The sequence below is a fragment of the Sceloporus occidentalis genome, unplaced genomic scaffold, assembly GCF_023333645.1.
Source record: "Sceloporus occidentalis isolate IW3139 unplaced genomic scaffold, rSceOcc1.0.p SCAF_9, whole genome shotgun sequence".
Lineage (NCBI taxonomy): Eukaryota > Metazoa > Chordata > Lepidosauria > Squamata > Phrynosomatidae > Sceloporus > Sceloporus occidentalis.
In genome coordinates, this window is record NW_028316989.1 from 33042067 (window position 1) to 33064498 (window position 22432).

At 41.7% G+C, this 22432-nt stretch overlaps 1 protein-coding gene across 6 annotated transcripts in view; it reads left to right on the forward strand.

Annotated features, from left to right (window-relative positions):
- The window catches only part of CSK (C-terminal Src kinase), a 76858-nt gene that overhangs the window by 20377 nt on the left and 34049 nt on the right, over positions 1-22432 (forward strand). Inside the window, exon 1 of one of the 6 annotated variants that reach the window (XM_089538631.1) lies at positions 12813-12833. The exons of 4 other annotated variants lie outside the window; for them this stretch is intronic. In XM_089538631.1, coding sequence (XP_089394757.1) covers positions 12831-12833 — 3 coding nt within the window. In that variant the 5' untranslated portion in view covers positions 12813-12830. Of the gene's footprint in view, positions 1-12812; positions 12834-21116; positions 21139-22432 lie in introns of those variants that run through there. One more of the 6 variants, XM_089538633.1, reaches the window with a different exon arrangement.

Sequence of the window (22432 nt, forward strand, 5' to 3'; positions counted from 1 at the left end):
ACCTAAAATGGCATCAAACTGCATTATTTCCACAGTGCAGATGCACCCTTAGTTATTAAGCTTCTTGTTGCTGTATGCCTTCAAGTAATTTCTGACTTATAGCAGCACTAAGGCCATGAGGTTTTCTTGGCATGATTTATTTAGAGGGGTTTTGCCTTTGCCTTCCTCCAAGGCTGAGACAGTGTGACTTACCAAAGGTCACCCAGTGGGTTTCTGAGGCTGAGAGGAGATTTAAACCCTACTCCCTAGTCCTAGTCCAACACCCAAACCACTACGTTATTAATCGTAATTATTAGTTATTTATTATTCCTTTCCCTCACGTTGCTTGAACATAAGTTTTGTGAGTTCTAGTCAAATTCAGATACCTGAGAAAGTTAAAATGTAAAGCATTTTGAAAGAAAGGATGTCACTGTTCTTCCATTGTGCGTTTGCATTACTCTTCCCATCTCTTTGGCTTTGCATATCTTTGTTCTTTTAAGGCATGAATGTGAAAACTTAAGCCTTGGGGTCAACTCTGCCCCTCCTGGGCCCAATCCAACCCTCTGGGCTTCCTCTGGTGTCTATGCCCTCATTGCCATAACATTGCGCTTGTTTATTTCTCAGGTTCCTCCCCTCCATTCTAAAAATGTGGAAATGCTTCCTTTACAGGTTTAGTTACTGTAAACTAAAATATGCTGGTAGGGTTGGCCTTTGGCCATGCCCATCACTGGAACTCGGCTGAAAGAGGTTCTCTATCCTTAATAGTTGCTTTGGGTCCCAATTTTGGAAGGAAAGCAGGATACTACTACTACTACTACTACTACTAATAATAATAATAATAATAAATAGTAGTAATATCATAGAATCATAGAAAGTCCTGTTTTCTTTGTGTGCTTTGTTTTTGTTAAGGGAAATAATTTTTGTTGTTGCTATATCTTTAAGTTGTTTCCAACTTATGGCAAGCCTCATGCAACCCTATCATGGGGTTTTCTCTGCAAGGTTTGTTCAGAAGAGGCTTGTCATTGTCTTCTTCTGAGGCTGAGAAAGTGCGACTTGCCCAAGGTTACCCAGTAGGTTTCCATGGCCGAATGGGGATTCGAACCCTGGCCTCCAGTGGCATGGCCCATATTATTATAAATAATGATAACTATGGTTTGTAAGGGCTGTATTTCTGCCGTCCAGCTGTGTTGCCAATAGTTTCTTCCTCTTGTTCAAAGACATAGCCGTCTTAGTCCGGAAAATCAGTATGCAAAGGCATCAGTAGGACCTTTGAGACTAATTTTCTTTCAGTTCCTTTTACCCAGCGATTGGAAATTTGCTTTTAAAAATTAATCACCGTTGGCCCTCCGTATCCACGGATTCCTTATGCTCAGATTCAACCATCCATGGTTTGGAGATTTTTTTTTTTAATTCCAAGATGCAAACTTTGATTTTCCCATTTATATTTTGCCATTTTCGTACACCATTGTATTTGATGGGATTTGAGCATCCACAGATTTCGCTATCCCCAAAACCAAACCCCAGCGGATACCAAGGGCCCACTGTAGTTCCATTTCCAAGCCTCCAAAAGTAGCTAGTCCGCTGTTGCAACTCTTCACTTTCAATTAACCTTTGAGTATGGAAAAATTGTTGCTCTTTACTTCCTTTTCAACCCTAGCCACATTTCAGTAGCAAGACCATGCATCCCTGTAAACCGGTTATAGTTACTTCTACCTTTACATCTCCTGCTCCAGTTTTTCCAAGGGAAAGGTATGCTCATCTGTAAAGTAAATGGATCACTAGCTCCAGGCATTTGCCTGGGAAGAAAGTAGGGGACACCAGTGAACTGACTTCTGGATCAAAGCCCAGCCTTATCCTCCAGAGTTGGATTGTATCAGGGTTTTTTCTGTCTCCCAGCTCAGCAAAATCTGCTTAAAACTGCAGCAGAAGCAGTAACTGAGAAATTGGGGAGGTTATATTATCCTAAGAAGAGGGAACAGCGCAGAACCTTTGGTGATCTGCAAAGGACACCTGGTCTCATCCCTTTATTATTGAGATCTTGTGTTGCGTTGTTGTTGTATTCATTTATTTTTGTTGTTGTTGTTGTGTGCCTCCACTTTAATAAATAATAATAATAAATTTTATTTATACCCCCGCCTCTCCAATGAGATTGAGACGGCTTACAACAACATTAAAAAGCTTTAAAATACAATAAAATACAATGCCCCATAAACCCACCTACCCACCATAACCAATAATAAACAATAATGAACAATAACAAAAAAACTATGACTTACGATGGTCCTAAGGTAAGCCTCTCATGGGGTTTTCTTGGCAAGTTTTTTCAGAGGGGGTTTGCCATTGCCATCCTCCGAGGCTGAGAGAGTGTGACATGCCCACAGTCATTCAATGGGTTTCCAGAAGCAGCCTTACACTGTGTTAAATCATTTGCACATTTTAGCTGAGTATGGTCTACTCCAGCCTCTCGCAGCCTGGCGCCATTCATGTTTTGGGCTATGCTTGAATAGTGAGGCCAAGCTGGTATGACTAGGGATGATAGAAATTGTAATCCAACACTTCTGGCCAGCAACATGGAAATATCCAAAATTTAGGCCTCAGGTTCAGTGGAACATTCCTTTGTGCTGCCCAAAAGATGGCCCTGGAGGATTTCTTGGCAAGTTTCTTCCAAGGGAGTTTGCGACTGCATTCCTCTGAGGCTGAGAGAGTGTGACTTGCCCAATGTCATCTAATGGGTTTCTGTGGCTGAGCAGGGATTTGAACCCTGGTCTCTAGAGTCGTCCAATGCTCAAACTACTACACCACTCTGGCCTTCATTTTTATCCTGCCTTTCCCCCAGGTAAAAAGACTCTTACAAATGACTGCAACCAGGACAGATTAAAAAACATACAAAAGCCTCAGGTATATATATTCATGCATGTGTGTATGTGTGTTATTGTAAAGCAGTAAAATAATCCAGAGGGTTAAAGCGTTTAAAATTCAGCAACCCACAAAACAGCATGCCAGTAAAATGTCAATTCATAAATGACTGGGGGGAAAGCCTGAGTTTTCAGAGTTTAGGTCCTGGAATCTCCCAGCCCAGGGAAGGAATCTTAGGTTGAGAGTGCTGTCTTGAAATCTTGGAAAGCAAAATGCAAATCTTGAAAGCTAGGGAAAGAATCCATGGTGTAGCAGCTTGAGCATTGGGATATGATTCTGGTAACTAGGGTTTGAATCCTGGCTTGGCCATGTAAACCCATTGGGTAACCTTGGGTATAGTCTCTCAGCTGCAGAGGATGGCTGTGAAGAGCTTTGCCAAGAAAACCACATGATAGGATCACCTTAGGGTTGTCAGAAATTACTCTGAAGGCACACAACAACAACAATAAATCTCAAGATAATAGTGCTGCCTTGAATATGTGTGTGTGTGTGTATGCCTTATAGTGATCCCCATTTCATAGGGTTTTCTCAGGCAAGGAATACTCAGGTAGTTTTGCCAGTACCTTCCTCTGAAATATTGCCTATGGCACCTGGTCTTCATTGGCAGTCACCTGTCCAAGTACTAGCCATGACTGACCCTGCTTACCTTCCAAGATCAGATGGGATCTGGTGTCCTTAGCATATTTATGTGCGCATATATATATATATATATACTGTATATATATAACTTTGTGGTGTGGCCAATGGAGACTTTGCAGGGGTTGATGCTTAACTGAACCATGTTTAATCATTTCACTAAGCCTCCTCCTTGTGATATTGCCAGGAGCTGCTTTTAGGGCTCAGATTTTGTCTAAACACCCTAAAGACACCAGATCCCATCTGAGTTTGGAAGCTAAGTAGGTTCAGGTGTGGTTAGTACTTGGAAAGGGCGCCTTATTTTTTTCTCCCCAAGATGACTGTTGGAAATGTTATTTCTTTCTTCTTTTCCTGGGTTTCTTTTCTTTTATGGCTTTTTAAAAGGTTGCCTCCTGGAACTTTGAGTCCGCTCTTCGCATCTTTAGAGCTGCTCACCTGTGTGTGTTTCTGTCATCGTTGTCACTGTTACGATTTGGGTTGTAGCGGGTGTTTCAGTGTCAACAGATCACAAAGCACTTTCCAGGGCCGGCCCTGCCATTAGGCTGAATGAGGTGGTTGCCTCGCGTGGCAAGAAGGCAGCAGAGAGTGAAAAGCAACTGATTCGGAGGGCATGGTGTGGGAGAAAAGTGCTTTGGGGATTTTTTAATTTTTGCCTTGTGTAGTACATATGTAATATCTGTAACATTTTGTAGTCCGTATCTTAACTTGAGCATGCGAGGAACACAATTTGGCATTTGCTTCTCAGCTTCAAAATGTCTTGGGATGGCATTTAAAATGATTAAAAAGAGATGCTCCCTGTTAATCTGATAGCAAATTCTATGTCTTTCAATAACCATTAGGATTACTCATGGAACTCACAGATGGCAAGGGCCAGCTTGAAAGGGTTCTTGAGTGAGGCAAGAAACCTGTGCCATCTAAAGAACGAACAAACTCAACAGGTAGCTATATAGCAAAGGACAATAACATCCAAAACCCACAAAACAATGACATGTAAAGCGCTGTGTAAATTTACAGAGCTCTATAAATAAAGCTTAATAATAATAATAACAACAATAATACCTTTTTTGGACCAACCACAATGCGAAAAATATATGTCACAAGCTTTCCGTGCTCCACTGGCTTCTTTATCAGGCCAGTCCCAGTGGAGCTTTGAAAACTTGCAATGTATATTCTGTGCATTTTGGTTGGTCTCATAAAGGCATCACTGTTTTGTAAACTCAAATAAAGTTGTCTTGTTGGGACTTTTCATTTCTTTTTAGATCCCTGCACTGTTTTATTTTTGCTCTTTCTGTTGTCGCTGCCGCTGTTTTCCACCTAGCCAACTTTTACTTAGGAGATGAATGAATTTTTGTTCAAAGGAAATACTGTGTTTACTGCAGAAATTAAGGTAAAATATAGTTATGTCATGTATAGTACTGTATATGCAGTAAGGTGAGGATCTGTTGAGAAAGAATTGTGATTTGCTGAAGGTTGAAGGGATATTGTAAAGGTAAGGTGGAGGTTAGTTAGAGATATGGGTCTGTCAAAGTTAGGAAGAGTTAGGGGAGAGATAGGGAATTAGTCTTGGGACACTTACGTTCTGCTATAATTTTGAAGATATAGGGATTTAGGCTGCATCTACACTGCAGAATGAATGCCGTTTGACACCGCTTTGACTGTCATGGCTCAATGCTGTGGAATTCTGGGATTTGTAGTTTTGTGAGCTATTGAGCCTTCTCTATCAGAGAGCTCTGGTGCCACAAGAAACGATGAACCCCAGTTTGGAGTCATGTTCTGTTGGTTCTGTCTTGGTTTTATATGGCCTGCTTTTTTATTGCTTTGGTTTATCACCCTGTTGTGTTTTACACTCTTGATTTGTCTACCACTTGAATTTGTCTACCACTGCTTAAAAATGTAATGACTATTTATTAATTAAAATGTTTATCTCTGTATATGTGCGTGTGTGTCGTTCAGTCTTGCCTTTTTCATGGCATGCTATTTTTCTATATGGAAGGCATTCTACCACACACACTGGCAAGGAATATCATCATCACCATCACCATCGTCATCATCATCATCAGATTAATGCCTTCATTTACTCCTTTTCTTCTTTCGTTTCCCACTTTTCCTTTTGAATTGCATCTTTCATATGGTAAGCCTACATCCAGGAACTCCTTTGTTTTTATTGATATTTTCTCAGCTGCCTGGTAGCCTTTCCAACTGAAGAACGGAGTAAAAATCCTTTAAATAAATGAAATGATACTATAAACCAGCCTTCCTCAAACTAGATCCACCCATAGGTGTTGGAATGCAACGCCCATCATCCCCAACTAGTCTAGCCAATGGTGGGTGGTGAATTGTAGGAGGTAATGGGAGAGATAATAGGCAAAGTCATGGTCAAATGGGAGGAAAAGCAAAAGAATGAGTGGGATCCAGACTTCATACTTAGACCAGACCCATTGATATTGATGGGATTCCCCTAAGGCCCATTCATTTTAATGTGCTACTTTGTTTTTGTTCCTTATGTAGCTCATCTTTCTCCTAGTACTGAACTCAAGGCATCTCGTAATGTCGATTAAAATAGAATGTCGGTAAACAGCAATTACTGTATAATATTAAGAAACAGTTTTAAAAACACAAATGGACTATGATAATAAAAAATGGATTTGAATTAACACAGGCCAAAGGCATTTGAAACAAAACAAATGAGGAAGAAAGTGCAGCACATCCCCTCCATCTTAAAAAGACCCGTGAGCAGCCAAAACACTCTTCAAATACTTCCAGTATTATTAAACCTGAGCCTGACCTGCTGTAAATAATGGACCATATGCAAATATTTGCTGATTTATTTTTTACAGACCTAAGGGAAACAGAGCTGAGCTTTTTTGGTTCAGAATTGGACTTAATGTATATACTCGACTATAAATCAACCTTATGTATAAGTCAAGGGCAGGTTTTGGGGCTAAAATTATGGATTTTGATATGACCTATGCATAAGTTGAGGGTAAAACTCAACATGGATAAGTCGAGGGTAAAACATGTAAATGAAGGAGGTAAAGGATGAAGCAAAGGAAAACAATGCCAAAGAACTTACAAGATTCCAACAGATATAACTATTTGCCCTCATAAGGTTGAATGGATTAGTGAGTAGAAAGGGATAAGTGCTTCCAGGGCAGATTAATCTCTTGCCTTTGACCACAGGATGATTATATATAATATAATATATATGATTTAAAGTACAGTATTTACATTGACCCATGGATAAGTTGATTCAGGTTTTTTGGGGGCAATTGTTTAACCTATAGACTTATACATGAGTATATACAGTAAACATCATAAATCTGTTTTCTTTTGACTGCCTTTATTTGCTGAGGTTATAGTCTATGGAGTGGTTGCCCTATTTTCATCTCTTAATTGAAAGACGCTGAAACCAATTCACCTGCCTGTTTATTTTGTTTCAACCAGTGGGTTTCAACTACCCTCCTGATGGTTTGGATGGCAGCTCCCAGAATCCTTGACCATAGACCATGCTGGTAGGAGCTTTGGAGGAGTATCAGAGCGAGGCTGAGAACCACTGTTTTGAATGGTCGCTGTTATCGTGATTTAGAAATGTCCAGATTTGGAAACCCTGGCATCCTAAAAGCTTGACCATGGTCTTGAAGGCTTTCCCTGGCATTGTCATCTGGGTGGCCCTGTGTCTCGGGATTTCCATCATTTGGTCCGTGCCACAGAAAGAAAATGTAATACTTCCCTGGGAGCCAGATGTGAAATAATCACGTTCCCTTCAAAGGGTTTATTCTAATCCCTGTCGGATGGCGAGTGGCTTTAGTTCCAAGGCAGAAAGATTAATATCCTGCCTGCACAGATCTCCACCATCAAAAGTCATCCTTGGAGCCCAAAAAGGGGAAATCAAAACTTTTTAGTGTCCTGTGTCTAAATAAAGGAGGGCTGATTTCTCCTTCTCTCTCCTGCTTTTTGGAAACATGTGTCAGGGATAGAGTTGATGGGATGGAGAGGCCATGGACTATTTGCAGAATACTTCCCAAACATGGAAGATCAAAGACTGAAAACAGTCCTCTACCACTGGTTCCTAACCAATGGTCTTCCAGAAGTTTGGGACTTCTGCTCCCATAATAGTTGGCCACCTTGGCTGAGGCATCTGAGATCTGAAGTCCAAAACAGAGGACCAAAGGTTGGGACCCATTGGTAGAGTACTGCAGTGGTTCTCAGTCTTGGATCTTCGATGTTTTGGACTTCACCTCCCAGCATTCCAAACCATTGGCCTTGATAGTTGTGGACCATGGGAGTTCAGGTCCAGAACATCTGGAGAAGCAATGGAAAGGCAATGAGAAGCACTGGAAGATTGTTCTCTGCCATAATATGGAGACATCACAATAAAAGCATTCCCTTCTGGCCTTCTTGTGTAGTGTAGTGGTTAGGGTGATGGACTGAGATGTGGGAGATCTGGGTTCGAGTCCTGTGCTGAGCTATTTACAAAACTTTGTTGATAGACCTTGAGCTTGTCCCATTTCACTCACTTGTATTCAAACGATACCTTGCCCAGCCTGACACCTTAGTAGTGTGTTGGATTACAACTCCCATCATCCAGACACCAATCATGCTAGCTGACGATGAGGGCTATGTTGGAGCAGGAGTTGAGAGATCAGGGTTCAAGTTTATACTGAGCCCTGAGATTCTCACTCACCCTCTCCTACCTCACAGGGTTGTTGTGAGGATGATGCAGGCTCATAACTACCTCTATGTCACAAGGTTTTCTTGGCAAGTTTCTTCAGAGGGGGGGTTGCCATTGTCAACCGCTGAGGCTGAGAGAGTGTGACTTGCCCAGGGTCACCCAGTGGCCCAGATCTGTGGTTCAAAGCTGAAACCACGACATCACAGTGACTCTCATCAGGACAGTTTAAATGGAATCATAGTGCTATAATCGTGCAGTGTGAAAGACACCCAAACATTACCTTCAGACTATGTGTAAAAGGTATATATGAAACATAAAATGAATTTTGTGGGTCCTATCACCAAACTAGCTCATTATGTATCTATATGCAAATATATGTCAATACATAATGTATATATATGGGGCATCCTCCAGCAAGTCCGGGAGATGGAAAATGCACCTCCCCAGCCATCTGAAGCTTCCTGTCTTTAAAATAAGAGAAGTGTGTTTCTAGTTTGTGTGTAGGGGGGTGTCACAGGAACTACCTGAAAAAAAGAAGAAGTTGTGTTTGTGAGTTTGAGTTATAGGTCTTCTTTTTTTAAGACCAACAAACAAGGGCTCTATTTATGCTACACAGCTGTGTGTGTGTGTGTGTGTGTTTGCCTTTGAGTTGCCAGTCAACGTAGGGCGACCCAATAAATTTCATAGAGGTATTGTGCTCTGAAGAGACAGCATAGTGTAATGGTTTGAGTGTTGGACTACGACTTTGGAGAGCAGGGTTCGAGTTCAGCCATGGAAACATCACTGGATGATGTTGGGTGAGTCACACACTCTCAACCCTGTGATAGGATCACCTGAGGGTCACCATAAGTTGGAAACAACTTGAAGGCACATAATACAGTTTCGCTTTAAATGCCACTGTAGAGAATCCTGGGATTTGCAGTTTAGGAAGAGGGATTTATAATTCTCAGCCAGAGAGCTCTAGTGCTTTGCCAAACTACAAATCCCAGGATTCCATAGATGGCCACCATGGCAGTTGAATTGGGATCCTAGTGCTACAACTGTCTGGTGTGAAAGGACTCAAGGAAACAAAATGCAAACCAGGGATTTATTTGGAAAGAAGCAGAGCATTGGGAGCAAGCGTTACTTCCGTGTGGCTGCCATAGGGATGGGCTTGCATTTCCCAAGTTCTCAAGTTCGGGCTTGCAACCACATTCGCAGGTTGCGTTGCAGAAACTCATTTCTGCAACAGGCCTTCCTTGATGTCACTGTTTGTTTGTTTGTTTGTACCATTTTGGGGGGGTATCAGTTGTTGGTCCTTGGGACACCTCTGGTTTGAGGATTCTTGCTGAATTGGTATTGGGACAAAAATGCCTTTTTCCACCCCGCAAAAGACAGAAATGGAAGCAGTGATCTTCGCTGCTAGAAAAAGCACATTGTTGTAAAATGAAACCTAGCGGTGACAGCGTTCTTAGTGGTTTCCCTCCCTGGGATCTATCCATCTCATTTTCCTAGAGTCCAGAATGCTTCAACTGTACTTTGCCCGCTGACGTGGGTCTCCTAATCTAGGAGTCTCTGTCACTGTGATTGTTTTTGGCAAAGTTCAGGGAACGGTGGTGAGGTGGCAAACAGCAGAGGCACAACCTAGTCTTCAAAATCTCAAATCCTTTCCTTTTCTTCCTTGTTTTCTTTTTTCCTTTCCCTTTCCTTTCTTCCCTCCCTTCCTTTCTGCTTTGAAAAACTAAGACTACGCAGTGTTCTCTTGATGTTTATCTTTTGCCTTTGGAATGGATTTGCTTTCATTGGTTTTAAACTCTATGGGCAGTTTTGTTGCATTTTAACTCTGTTTCTTGATATTTTGTTGTGATTGTTTGCCTTCAAATCAGTTTTGATCTATGGCGACTACGAATGAGACAATTCAAAGAAATGAATTCAGATAAATGCATCTGAGGATGTAGACTGAAGTCTAGGAAAGCTCATGCTGCCAATGTCTTTTTTTCAGTGAGTCTCAAAGGTGCTCCAAGATCTCTCTACATCTATGAATGAGAGATTTCCAAGTCACCCTATCCAAAACCGTCCTGCTCAGATCTTGCAGATTCATGGCTGTGGCTTCTCTGATTTAATGTATCTGTCTGGTATACAGTTTTTCCCCCCTATTCCCCTCTACTAAGCATTATTGTCTTTTCTGCTGACTGTTGTCTTCTTGTGCTATGGCCAAAATATGACAACCTCAGTTTACCTATCTTTGCTTCTAGGGAGATTTTGGGCCTGATTTGTTCTAAGACCCATTGACTTGTCTTTCTGGCAGTCCATGGTCCCCTCAGCACTCTTCTCCAGCACCACATTTCGAATGAATTTATTTGGCAATAGGTTGTCAGTTGACAAACTGGAACGTGTCCAGAGGAGGGAGATCAAAATGGTGAAAGCTCTGAAAACCATGAAGCCCTATGAGGAGCAACTCAAATACATTGATTTTCTTCCTATCCACTTTCTTCACTCTCCAGCCTTCACAGCTGCATATAAAAATGGGAAATACAATGGCATGCACAATCTAGCTTTAGTGTTCAGTGATCCTTTACACTTCAGGATCTTCTCTTATTTATTTAGTGTATTTATAACCACATCCTTCAGCCAAAAAGGCTCCCAGGGCAGCTTTGTTGTTGTATGCCTTCAAGTTGTTTCTGACTTTTAGCGACCCTTAAGGTGTGAACCTGTCATTGGGGTTTCCTTGCCAAGATTTGTTCAGAGGAGGTTTGCTATTGCCTTCCCCTGAGACTCAGAGTGTGTGACATGCCCAAGATCATCTAGTAAGTTTCATGGTCAAGCGAGGAATCGAACCCTGGTCTCCAAGAGACTTACAAATTGAGGTTCAGCACCTTTTTGAAAAGAAAACAGCTGAGGTTCCAGTGGTGATACTTGCTCTGGGAGCAATTCCAAAGGGAGTGACAAAACATCTGAATAAACATGTCATAGATAGGATCACAATTACAAAAAAGCATCAGAACATGCCTGATTATACTTTGCTCATTCCAAGATTCTTGGATAAAACTCTTGAACACCTGATAAACAGTGAAACTGAGATAGCAGCAGCAGTAACAGGAGCAATTTGACACTCTTTCTGCCTCCGGAAGTATGTCCTTACAGATAAACACTTGCACTGAGTAGGTTTCAGTTTATGTTGTGGTGAATGATGGCAGTGTTTAAACCCACGAGAAGAATAAATGAGACCCAAAGGCCTTGATAAACAGTCACATTTCCATTTGGTGCTGAAATGATACCAATGTTGGTATTAATCAGGCCTCCAAGGGCAGGGCATTCCAAAATTGGAGTGCCACAACTGAGGAGGCCCTCTGCAATGTCCTAACACAGGTCCAAAATACACTGCAGAAATAATCCACTTTCAGATCAGTTTAACTGCTCTGGCTCAGTGCTAAGGAATCATGGGAATGGTAGTTTATTTTGGCACCAGAGCTCTGACAGAGAATGGTGAATGTCTCACAAAACTACAGTTCTTAGAATTCCCTAGCATTAAGCCAGGGCAGTTAAAGCGATCTCAAACTGGTTTATTTCTGCAGTGTGTTTTGGACCACAGTGTATTGATGCAGAGATATCCTGCATCTCTACAGGCCTTTAATCCTCAATTACATGTAGGCATATATGGACCTGGATTTTGTAGCTGCCTATGTGTTATGAGAGCCAGCATGGTGTAGTGGTTTGAGTGTTGGACTATGACTCTGGAGACCAGGTTTCGAATCTCTACTGAACCATGAAACCCACTGGGTGATCTTGGGCAAGTCACACTCTCTCAGCCTCAGAGGATGGCAATGGGAAACCGTCTCTGAAGAAATTTGTCAAGAAGGCCCTACGATAGTGTCACCATAAATCAGAAATGACTTGAAGGCACACAACAACAACATGTTATATAATTCTGCTGTGGCCCAGTAAGGCTTACTTTGCTTGTGGTGCACAGGAGAGTCTTCTCTATTGTGGCTCCCAGCAGCATAGGCGATGTGCAAAGATATAGCCCTGTTAGTCTGTAGAATCAGTATGTAGAGAAATCTTGTAGCACCTTTGAGATGAACTGAAAGAAAGAAGTTGGCAGCATGAGCTTTCGTAGACATGTCTACTTCCAAATCCATCTGAGGACTTACCGTATATACTCGAATATACGTCGACCTCATGTATAAGTCAAGGGCAGGTTTTGAGGCCAGAATTATGGTTTTTGATATGACCTGTGGATAAGTCAAGGATAAAACTTAGCTGAATGTGACAAAGGATGTTAAGGATGAAGCAAAGGAAAACAATGCTAAAGAACTTAAAATTTCTTGACAAGCACAACTGTTTGTGCTCACCCAAAAGGCTGGATGGATGACAGAGTAGAGGGAGTTGATGTTTCTTTTAGGTGCTCTGAGAAGGGATTAAGCTCTCACCTTTCACCAGGGGATGGTTCCTTTTTTTGGTAAGAGTTAAAGTACAGTAGTTTCATTGACCCATGGATAAGTCAACCCAGGTTTTTGGGGTCAATTCTTTGACTAAAATTTCTAGACTTACACATGAGTATATACAGTTTGTCTACAAAAGCTCACGCTGCCAACTTCTTTCTTTCAGTTAGTCTCAATGGAGCTGCGAGATCCCTCTAGCATAGGCAATGGTAAGGCATGCTTCAGTTGCAGTCAAACAACATCTGGAAGGCTGCTTGATACTCACCCCTGATATGTATAGGCACTGTGAAAGTGCACTGACATGCAGGAGAAGGTTAAAGTCTCTTTTTAAGAAGCCTTTTTCTTTGTTCCCAGCAGACCTAGGAAAAGCTTCTGCCCACCTGGCATGCATTGTCTTCAGAGACGGCTGCTGGGCAAGCATCAGTGGGCGTGAAGCAGCAGGCAGGCCTCTGGACGGCCTCTGGGCGAGCTTCAGAGCCAGGCAGTGAGTGGGCGAAGGCTTTCCTTCATTGCACTCCAGCAACTTTTTTGCCTTCAGGGATGCCAGGGAAGTGGAAAGAGTAGGACGCTGGAGCTGGCGTGAAAGAATGTGTCAGCCTCAGCTTGGACAAGTGAGCTTTTGGTCTCCCAACATCCCTAAGCCAACATGGGTGGGTAGCCTATCAGGGATCCTGGGGAGGGCACAAGAAAAAGATGTTGAAGCTGGAGCAAAGAGGGAGGTCTTGGGCAGAGCTTTGATTCATTAATTTAAGGAATGAATTAATTAGTGTACTGACTTTCTCCCAAGGCTGATTACAGCATAGGTTAGAAACAAAATACAGTTAAAGCAACTTGTCATGCAAAAGTGAAAAAAAAAGTATTAAATCCACTGTGAAGCCGAAGGCTTTCATGGCCCGCATCCATAATTTTTTGTGGGTTTTGGGGGCTATGTGGCCATGTTCTAGAAGCGTTTATTCCTGACGTTTTGCCAGCATCTGTGGCTGGCATCTTCAGAGAAAGAAGATGCCCATAGCCACAGATGCTGGTGAAACATCAAGAAGAAACTCTTCTAGAACCTGGCCACATAGACCAAAAAACCCACAAAAAACAATTAAATCCAATGTTAATCTTCACCCCCCCCCCCCCCCCATTATTTAAAACATTAAAAATACAAAAAATACAGTGTCTCCATTAAAAGGACCTTGTGTGACAGCTATGGTTCTGTATGGATGACACATCCCAGAATCCCTGAACCACGCATGGCTAGAGCCCATCAGGGATCCTGGATGGTGGGCAGGAATAGGAATGTGGAGCTGGGGCAAAATGGAGTCTTAGATGGAGATTTAAAAAGTTACTATTTTTGAATTGCACTTCACAGAATCTCCCAGCCATCCTTACGCATAGCTTAGAAGTAACTAGTAACTTTTAGTGAGGTCACATATCAAAAGTGACCTAATAAGTAAGAGACAAGTGATGGCTTCAAGTTACTGTTAACAGCATTTTTACGGTAATTTTTTGACGTTTGCTACCATTCCCTTAGCAACCCGAAGGTTCTTTCTTTCAAAAGCGCAACAGAAATTAATAGCAAAGCAGTAAACAAAGTCAGATAGCAAGTTATTTTTTTGTCAGTATACTCACTAACAGTGCTTCAGGTTTGTCTTCAAACTCCATAATGAGTAATAGAAGCATGTTACTTTTAAAAAATAACTTTCTGTGCTGGCTGAAGGATTAGAAGAGTCTGGTCCCCCAAAATAAACTTCTCCAACCTCTGGCCTGCCCATTGTATGATAAGTTATTTTACACTGAAGAAAAGGGGGGGAAATTACATTTGTAATGTGTTTTCCCACTTTAAATTGCTTCAGTATGTTTAAATGGAATCTGTCGCATGCTGACCTGAGATCCTTGGACACAGGGTAGGATATAAATGTTTTAATAAAAATTGCAGTGTGGGATTAAAAACTTTTATAAATATTTTAATATTTATACATTTACAAACAGCAGCAGCAATGTAACATTGACATTTCACATTTTATGTTGGCAAAGTTGGAAACAAGGGTATATTTGCTCACGTCTTTTGCACCATCCTGCATCTGCCTGTTTGCATCTCTTCTTCATTCAATAATAGTTAGGCTGAATCCTGTTTAGCCTCACCTTCAGACTGTAAAAGCCCTCGGGGGAAGCCTTGCAAAAAGCACACCTAACCTGTTCACAATTCAGTGAACAAAAATGTTGAAAGGTTAATTAACCACAATTTTCAGATATCATCTTTTTGCAGTTGAAAGCACACCTTGAACAGTAGTCAGTCTGATCCCTTGGTGTCAAAACCAGAGCCTGGTAAAAGTAATAGTACTGTAGTAGTAGTATAGTTAGCCCTCCTTATACAGAGATTTTTAAATCCATGGATTCAAGAATCCACGGCTTAAAAATATATACTTTTTAAAAGTATAAATTCCAAAGCAAACCTTGATTTCCCATTTTAAATAAGGGACACCATTTTGCTGTGCCATTATATTTAATGGGACTTGAGTATCCATGGATTTTGTTATCCATGGGGGATCCTGGAACCAAACCCCAGCGGATCACAAGGTCCCACTGTAGTAGTAATAATAATAATTCTATAAACAACAATTTATAGAATCATTCTGTGAATCAGAGCCCATTATTATTATTATTATTATTATTAGGGCTTTAATTCACAAAATGATTCTAGAAATTGTAGTCCATTATTACTGGCCTTTGATGTACAGGATGATTCTAGAAATTATAGTCTAAGAAAGGCAACTTTTGCAGCTTCTAATTGACAACAAAATGGTGTCCTTTATATAAAATGAAAAATCAAGGTTTGCTTTGGAATTTATACTTGTCTTTGAATATTTAACAGTGAAGTAGTCAGCTTGAAGCTACACTGGTCCACTTTATACTGCCAGTGCTGGTTCTGGTGTGTGGCGCAGTGGTTTGCGTATTGGACTGTGACTCTGGAGGACAGGGTTCGATTCCCCTGTTTGGCTATGAAACCCACTGAGTGCCCTTGATCACACTCTCTCAGCCTCAGAGGGACACAATGGCAAACCTCTTCCAAACAAATCTTGCCACGAAAACCCCACAAAGGTATACAGTTATTACTATTATTATTAGCCTTTCAGTCCCAAAATGATTACAGAACTTATAGTTGGAAAAAGGTAATTTTTCCAGCTTCTGGTTGAAATAGGATACATATTGCCTGAGTCATATCTGATAGTGCAATGATCGGCTTGAAACTGCCCTGGTCCACTTTATTTATTTAATTTCAATGCCACCTTTCTCCCAGAAAAGGGATCCAAGGTGGCTAACAAATAAAAACTCTTTAAAAACTTAATACATTAAAACAGTTAAAACATCATATAAAAACAGTACAAACTTACAAACATCGAAACCACAATAAAACCACAAAACCCACCCCATATAGCAAGCACTCTGTTTAACTCTTTGTATTTCTGGTGTAGCCCTTTTGCTTCCTTTTCAGCAGGAATCTTTGGAAGCACAACCCACACCTAAAGCCTAAATTCTGCTTTTAAAAAGTATTATTTATTGACGTAAATGCAAAATCTTAGCTCTTAATACTGCACTGGGCTTTAGAGCACATTAGCCCTCTCCTGAGATGCGTTGGGCTTTTTAAGTCTGAAATAATTTGACATGCTGTATAAATATCTCAAAAGCGACGGGGGGAAAATTTAAAGGAAGTATAATATGGTTTAAATGTTTCATGTTCACATTTACTAGGAAAATAAATAGTGGTCAACGATTTTAAGGCACGACAGTTCATTCCCCTACATTGTTTGCACCAGAGATAAAGAACCTTTGACCTATCATAGGAACGGACTACGAATCACATCATTCCCTTCCCTCGGTCTCACTAGCTGGGGATCTTGGGAGCTGAAGTCGGAAATATCTGGGAGACTTAATGTTTGCCATCTTTAGCTGTGATGGCATGGCCAATTGTGAATCGTGTGCCCTTCAGACCCGCCATGATCCCCATCTTCATGGGAAATGGAAAAAACCCAGAGGACTCAAAACTGGAAGTGGGCAGTAGTCCACTTCATGTTTGGCAACCCACGGTCCTCTGTGTGTGTGTTTCTGTGCGTGTATGTGTATGCAAAACAAGCTGGGGAGCCTACACTTTGTTCTTCGGACAACTGATGCTTAGGAAGTGGAAATTCTCCCTGTTGTGCAATCCTTTTATTTCCAGACAGAAGGGTATTGTTGAGAAAGGAGGTTGCGAGTGGTCTGTGGGCCACAAAAACAACCCTATCAGCCACATGTGGCCCACCGCTACACTTTTTAATGGTAAGAACGAAAAGGCACTGAATATATTTGAAAGGAGGCATTTCGCCAGAGTCTCAGAGCTGCACCAGTGTGGCATAGTGGTTTGAGTGTTGGACTGTGACTCTGGAGACCAGGGTTTGATTCCCCACATTGGCTGTGGAACCCATTGGATGACTTTGGGCAAGTTGCATGCTCTCAGCCTCAGGGGAAGGCGATGGCAAAACCTCCTCTGAACAACTCATGTCAATAAACGCCCATGCTAGGTTCATCTTAGAGTCACCATGAGTTGGAAATGACTTGAAGGCACACAACAACAAGAAGAAGAGCTGTACACATAGACCTAAGTGCAGCCTTGCTAATGGTCACTTTGCAAGAATAAATAGATTTGCAGCTCTGATTTGAGAGATGTGAAGGGTAGTCCTTTCTATTCCAGATGCCCAGAATTCTGTTGCATTCATTGGCTAGTGGAGTTTGGGAACTGACACCTTTCTAATTTAAAAGGGAAGAAACGTCCATACTACTACCACTTAGTCCCAGAATCATGTTGTTTAAAGGCGTGCATTTCTTTTAGGGCATGAACCGTTTTGGCTCGGTTGGGTGAACAGTGATATAGTGAAACTGCAGAAAGAGTGAACAGGATTCAAGTGGGAAGGAGGCAGGGCTTGGGTAACACCCATAGTTTCTTGTTTGTTTAAGCCAGATAAATTAAAATGACTAAACGTAAGTGCCAGCATGGTGTAGGGGTTTGAGCATTGGGCTATTATTCTGGAGACCAGGGTTTGAATTCCCCACTCAGTCATGGAAACTCACTGGGTGACTTTGGACAAGTCACACTCTCAACCATAGAGGAAGGCGAAGGCAAAACTTGCAGTGAAAATCCCGTGATAGGCTCACTGTAATCCCTTAGGGTTGCCATAAGTCTGAAATGACTTGAAGGCATATACCCAACAACAAAACTTAAGTGTCCCTCTGAGTCAGACCAAAGGCCCGTCCACAACACAACCAGGCTGACCATTTCTCCAGAATTCGATACCAAAATTTGAAATGCATATCAACTTGCCTCTTATCTGCTTACTTGACTGCAGGAGTCACCAAACTTGTTGTGTTATCTAATCAGACCGAAACAAATACTATTCTTATTGAGCTACCTATCAAACACTTCAGATTTCTGTGTTATTTGCTTTACGGTGGTGCCACTTAAAAATTGCACCAGCTCCAGTTCACCAGTTATTGCCTATTGGCCTGCTTTGCAGGAAATTTTTTTTAAATATTGTAGTCAGCGGCTACAAATACAATACTGATCCCTGCAGACAGACAGACAGACAGACAGACAGACAGACAGACAAATAGTCCTCTGCCTCAGAAGCACTATAGAGTCTACATTTGTGGATCGGTTTTGACCAGCTTTAGACTTAAGTTGATGGTCCCAAATCTTTTTTTCTGCAAGGTCAGGAACAGCTGGCCGATTTAAGGGTTCTTTTCAGAAAATGTCTCTCTTGAGTCCTTTTTTGCTTAGAATGCCACATGAAAGGAATTTGGAGAGCTGTAGGTGCAACCAGTCAAACTTCGGTTTCATTCAGGTCATAAAGTGAAGTCCTCAACATCAACGCTTGCAAAAGCTGATAGGTTTCCTTTTCTGTTAGATTAACGGATTAATTGATTAAGCTGCTCCTTCCCTCTTCCTCTTTTTAAATAGGAGTTGGAAAGGAATCCAATGATCATCTAGTTCCAATGCTTTGCCAGGGCAGAAATCCTTCCCTAAAGTACTCCTAAGAGATGGACATCCAACCTCTGTTTAAAGAGTTCCAGCCTTCTGCTGCTGCTGCTGTTTCTTAAGCACTGAGACTGCATACTTCCGTGTGTGTTGTGTGTAGTCCAGTGAGACTAACATATCTTTGTTCCGCTTTCTCTTGTTATTTTTAGCCTCACATGCCAAGTTGAGCAGTTTGCTCTGCGCTGCCGTGCATCTGGTCTATAAATGAATAAACGCTTCTTCTTTTGCTACTTCCGCGTAGCGCTTTCCCTCTTCTTGGGCCACATCTCTGCAGGGTTCCTTGGGGGGTGGGTGGCACAGTTTGGGTTTCTAGGGAAGGTGGCACATGAAGAAGCCTGGAGATGGATGCTAAAGTTGGAGAGATCTGAAGGTTTGTTGCTTTCCAGTGTGCTTCAGAGCAGCATAGCAAGATGGGCATTGGAAATGTAATTGATTGACTGATGTAACATGCCGGCTTTCCCTTGTGACTTTGGAGTGAGCCACCGGGGTTGTGACATAACAAAAAGGCCGGTCAAAGAGTCATGGCTGGGAAGGAGATCATGCACAGTGAAAAGACTTGCATCACTTCCTCCTCTCAAGGAGACCACAAGACTGTCCCAAATGATGCTTTGAAAGGCTACCAGATCCATCCAACTGTCCCAGTTTGGGACGGTCCCAATTAATCCTGTCTCATCCCACTTTTTCAGCTGCTCCGAAAATGTCCCAGTTTCTCTCTCCTCCTCCCACATTCCCCCTTTTTGTCCCCAGTTTACTTCAGTTGCTGCAAGCTGAGGCTACATCTGCACCGCAGAAATACTAATTATTATTATTATTATTATTATTATTATTATGTAGCCTTTTATTATGTCTATTATTGTCTATTATTTCTCTGTCAGAGAGCTCTAGTGCCACACCAAACTCCAGTTCTCAGAGTTCCATAGTATTGAGCCATGACAGTTAAAGTGGTGTCAAACTGGATTTATAAATAAAGCATTCTTCTTCTTCTTCTTCTTATTATTATTATTATTATTATTAAGTTTATTTATAAATCCAGTGTAACACCATTATAACTGCCATGGCTCAATGGAGTGGAACTCTGGGACCTGGAGTTTGGTGTGGTACCAGAGCTCTCTTGAGAGAGAACGCTAAATGTCACACAAAACTACTGTTCCTAGAATTCCATAGCACTGAGCCCTGGCAGTTAGAGTGATGTCAAACTGGATTATTGCTGCAATGTGGATGCAGCCTCAGTTCAAAATGCAAAAATAGTTTGCGTTCATTTAACTCAGCATGGAGGCGATGAGGGAAGGAAGGTGGAATCTTGCTTTGCCCTGTAGACTCAGGCAAAAGCAAGCAGTCGCAGCCTTTCCTAGCTTGTGTACTTGACTATACTGTATTCTGACTTTACTTGGTCAAACGTTTCCAGGTTTTCATCTGTGAATTGTTGGAGTGTATGCATTCAGCCTTGTACAAAGTGAGTAGACTAGCATATATTGGGTAATTTTTATGTTCCGTCAAGTCAACTTGAACTTATGGTGACCTAGTGATTGCAAGATCTCCAAAAAGTCCTGTTACGAACAGGTCTGTTCAGGTCTTGCAAATGCAACTCAGCTTAAATTTTATTTGCATCAAACCAGTGTTCATTGGAATTTTAACAAGCAGAACACATACCAACAACCTTGACCGACTTAAGAACATGTTAATACTAATACTAAAACATTCACATATCAAAAATATATCCCCGGTGCCGAAACAGAGATGAATGCCATAACCAGAAGGCTTCACCAGGCAGGTAAAATTGTCAAATTCCTCGAAGAACAAAACTGTGCAATTTGAAGCCCATGATGTAAATGTAGCATTTATTATAGTACCATTTGCAAACTCAGGACCATTGTTTCCTTTATGGAGTCATTGCTTATTTTACATGAATTAGTGAGTGGAAATATTCTGCCAAATCTGGGTACCTTTGATTCTAATTGGAATAGAGTGAGAGAGGAAGAAACAGAGTTTGGAGGCATCCAGGGCATATGGGAGTATTTAGGGTAAGAATTATTGTGGCGTATGGTTTTAATGTTAGAATATGACTCTGGAGACCAGGGTTCAGTTCCCAGCTGAGCCATGGAAAACTATTGGGTGACCTTGGGCAAGTCACACTCTCTCAGCCTCAGGGGAAGGCAATGGCAAACCTCCTCTGGACAAATCTTGCCAAGAAAACCCCAAGATAGGTTCGCCATAAATCGGAAATGACTTGGAGGCACACAACAACAAAGTGGTTAGAGCATTGGGCTGGGACATGGGAGATCTGAGTTCAAGTTGCCGGTGGGCCACAAAACCCACTAGATAAATGTGAACCAATTTCTTTTTCTTTCTGACTGATCTCCCTTGCAGGGTAGCTGTGAATTTCAAGGAGAGAGGGTTTCATGTGAAAAAGATGGATTATCATGGGTGATGGCAGCATCCTTCTCACAGCTAATAAATAGGTAACTAGCAAATATGTACAATAAATAGTAAAACAGTATGTTGTTGTTGTGTACCTTAAAGTCATGCCCGACTTACGGCAACCCTAAGGTGAACCTATCTTCTTGGAGGTCTTTAAGCAGAGGCTGGATGGCCATCTGTCAGGGATACTTTGATTGAGAGTTCCTGCATGGCAGGATGAGGTTGGACTGGATGGCCCTTGGGGTCTCTTCCAGCTCTACGATTCTATGATTCTATCTTTTCTGGGGCTGAGACTGTGTGACTTGCCTAAGGTCACCCAATGGGATTCCATGGCTGAGCAGGAAATCGAACCCTGATCTCTGGAATCATAGGGCCAAAACACACTGCAGGAAGAAGCCACTCTGAGACCACTTTAACTGCCCTGGCTCAGTGCTAGGAAATTCTGGGAACTCTAGTTTTGTGAGACATTTAGCCTTTTCTGTCAGAGAGCTCTGGTGCCACCACAAACTACAATTCCCTAGATTCTCTAGCACTGAGCCAAGGCAGTCAAAGCGGTCTCAAAGTGGATTATTTCTGCAGTCCAGTGCTCAAACCGTGATACCACACTAGCTCTCCTATAAGCCCTACCCTACTATAAATAAATACTAAATTCTAATAAATTGGTACAGTGGACCCTTGTTATACGCTGGGGTTTGGTTCCAAGATTTCCCGTGTATAACAAAATCTGTGGATGCTCAAGTCCCATTAAATATAACGACATAGCAAAATGGTGTCCCTTATAAAAAGGGGAAAATCAAGGTTTGATATTTGAAATTTATACTTTTTTTGAACATTTTCAAACTGTGGATGCTTGAATCCGTGTATAAAAAATCTGTGTATAAGAAGGGCCGACTGTACAATAAATACACTACAATACAGGGGCACAAACATGAAGGGCAGGAGAAATGCCTTTCATGACGCCTTTGCCTGATGAAGAAGCCAGTGGAGCTTTGAAAGATTGTGCCATGTATTTTGTGCATTTTGGTTTTTTCGGTTACATGTATCACTGTTTTGTGGATTTTGGATGTTATTGTACTTTGCAATCTGGCCAACACGGCTACCCCAGAATATGTTTTGTGGAGGGCAGGGTTGAGAAGTGTGGCTCCTGGACCTTCTCTCCTTGTTGACTTTTATTTCTGTAGAACTGGCCTTTGTGTCTTCACCAGCTCCTGACCCCTTGAGGTCAACACTCTTCGTCTTTTAAGAAAGCAAAACGAAAGCCGAGTTGTGAAGTCGCCAACAGATCTATTGACCAGATCCAGACCTCTCAAATGAATGGGATGTGCGAATGCGGTT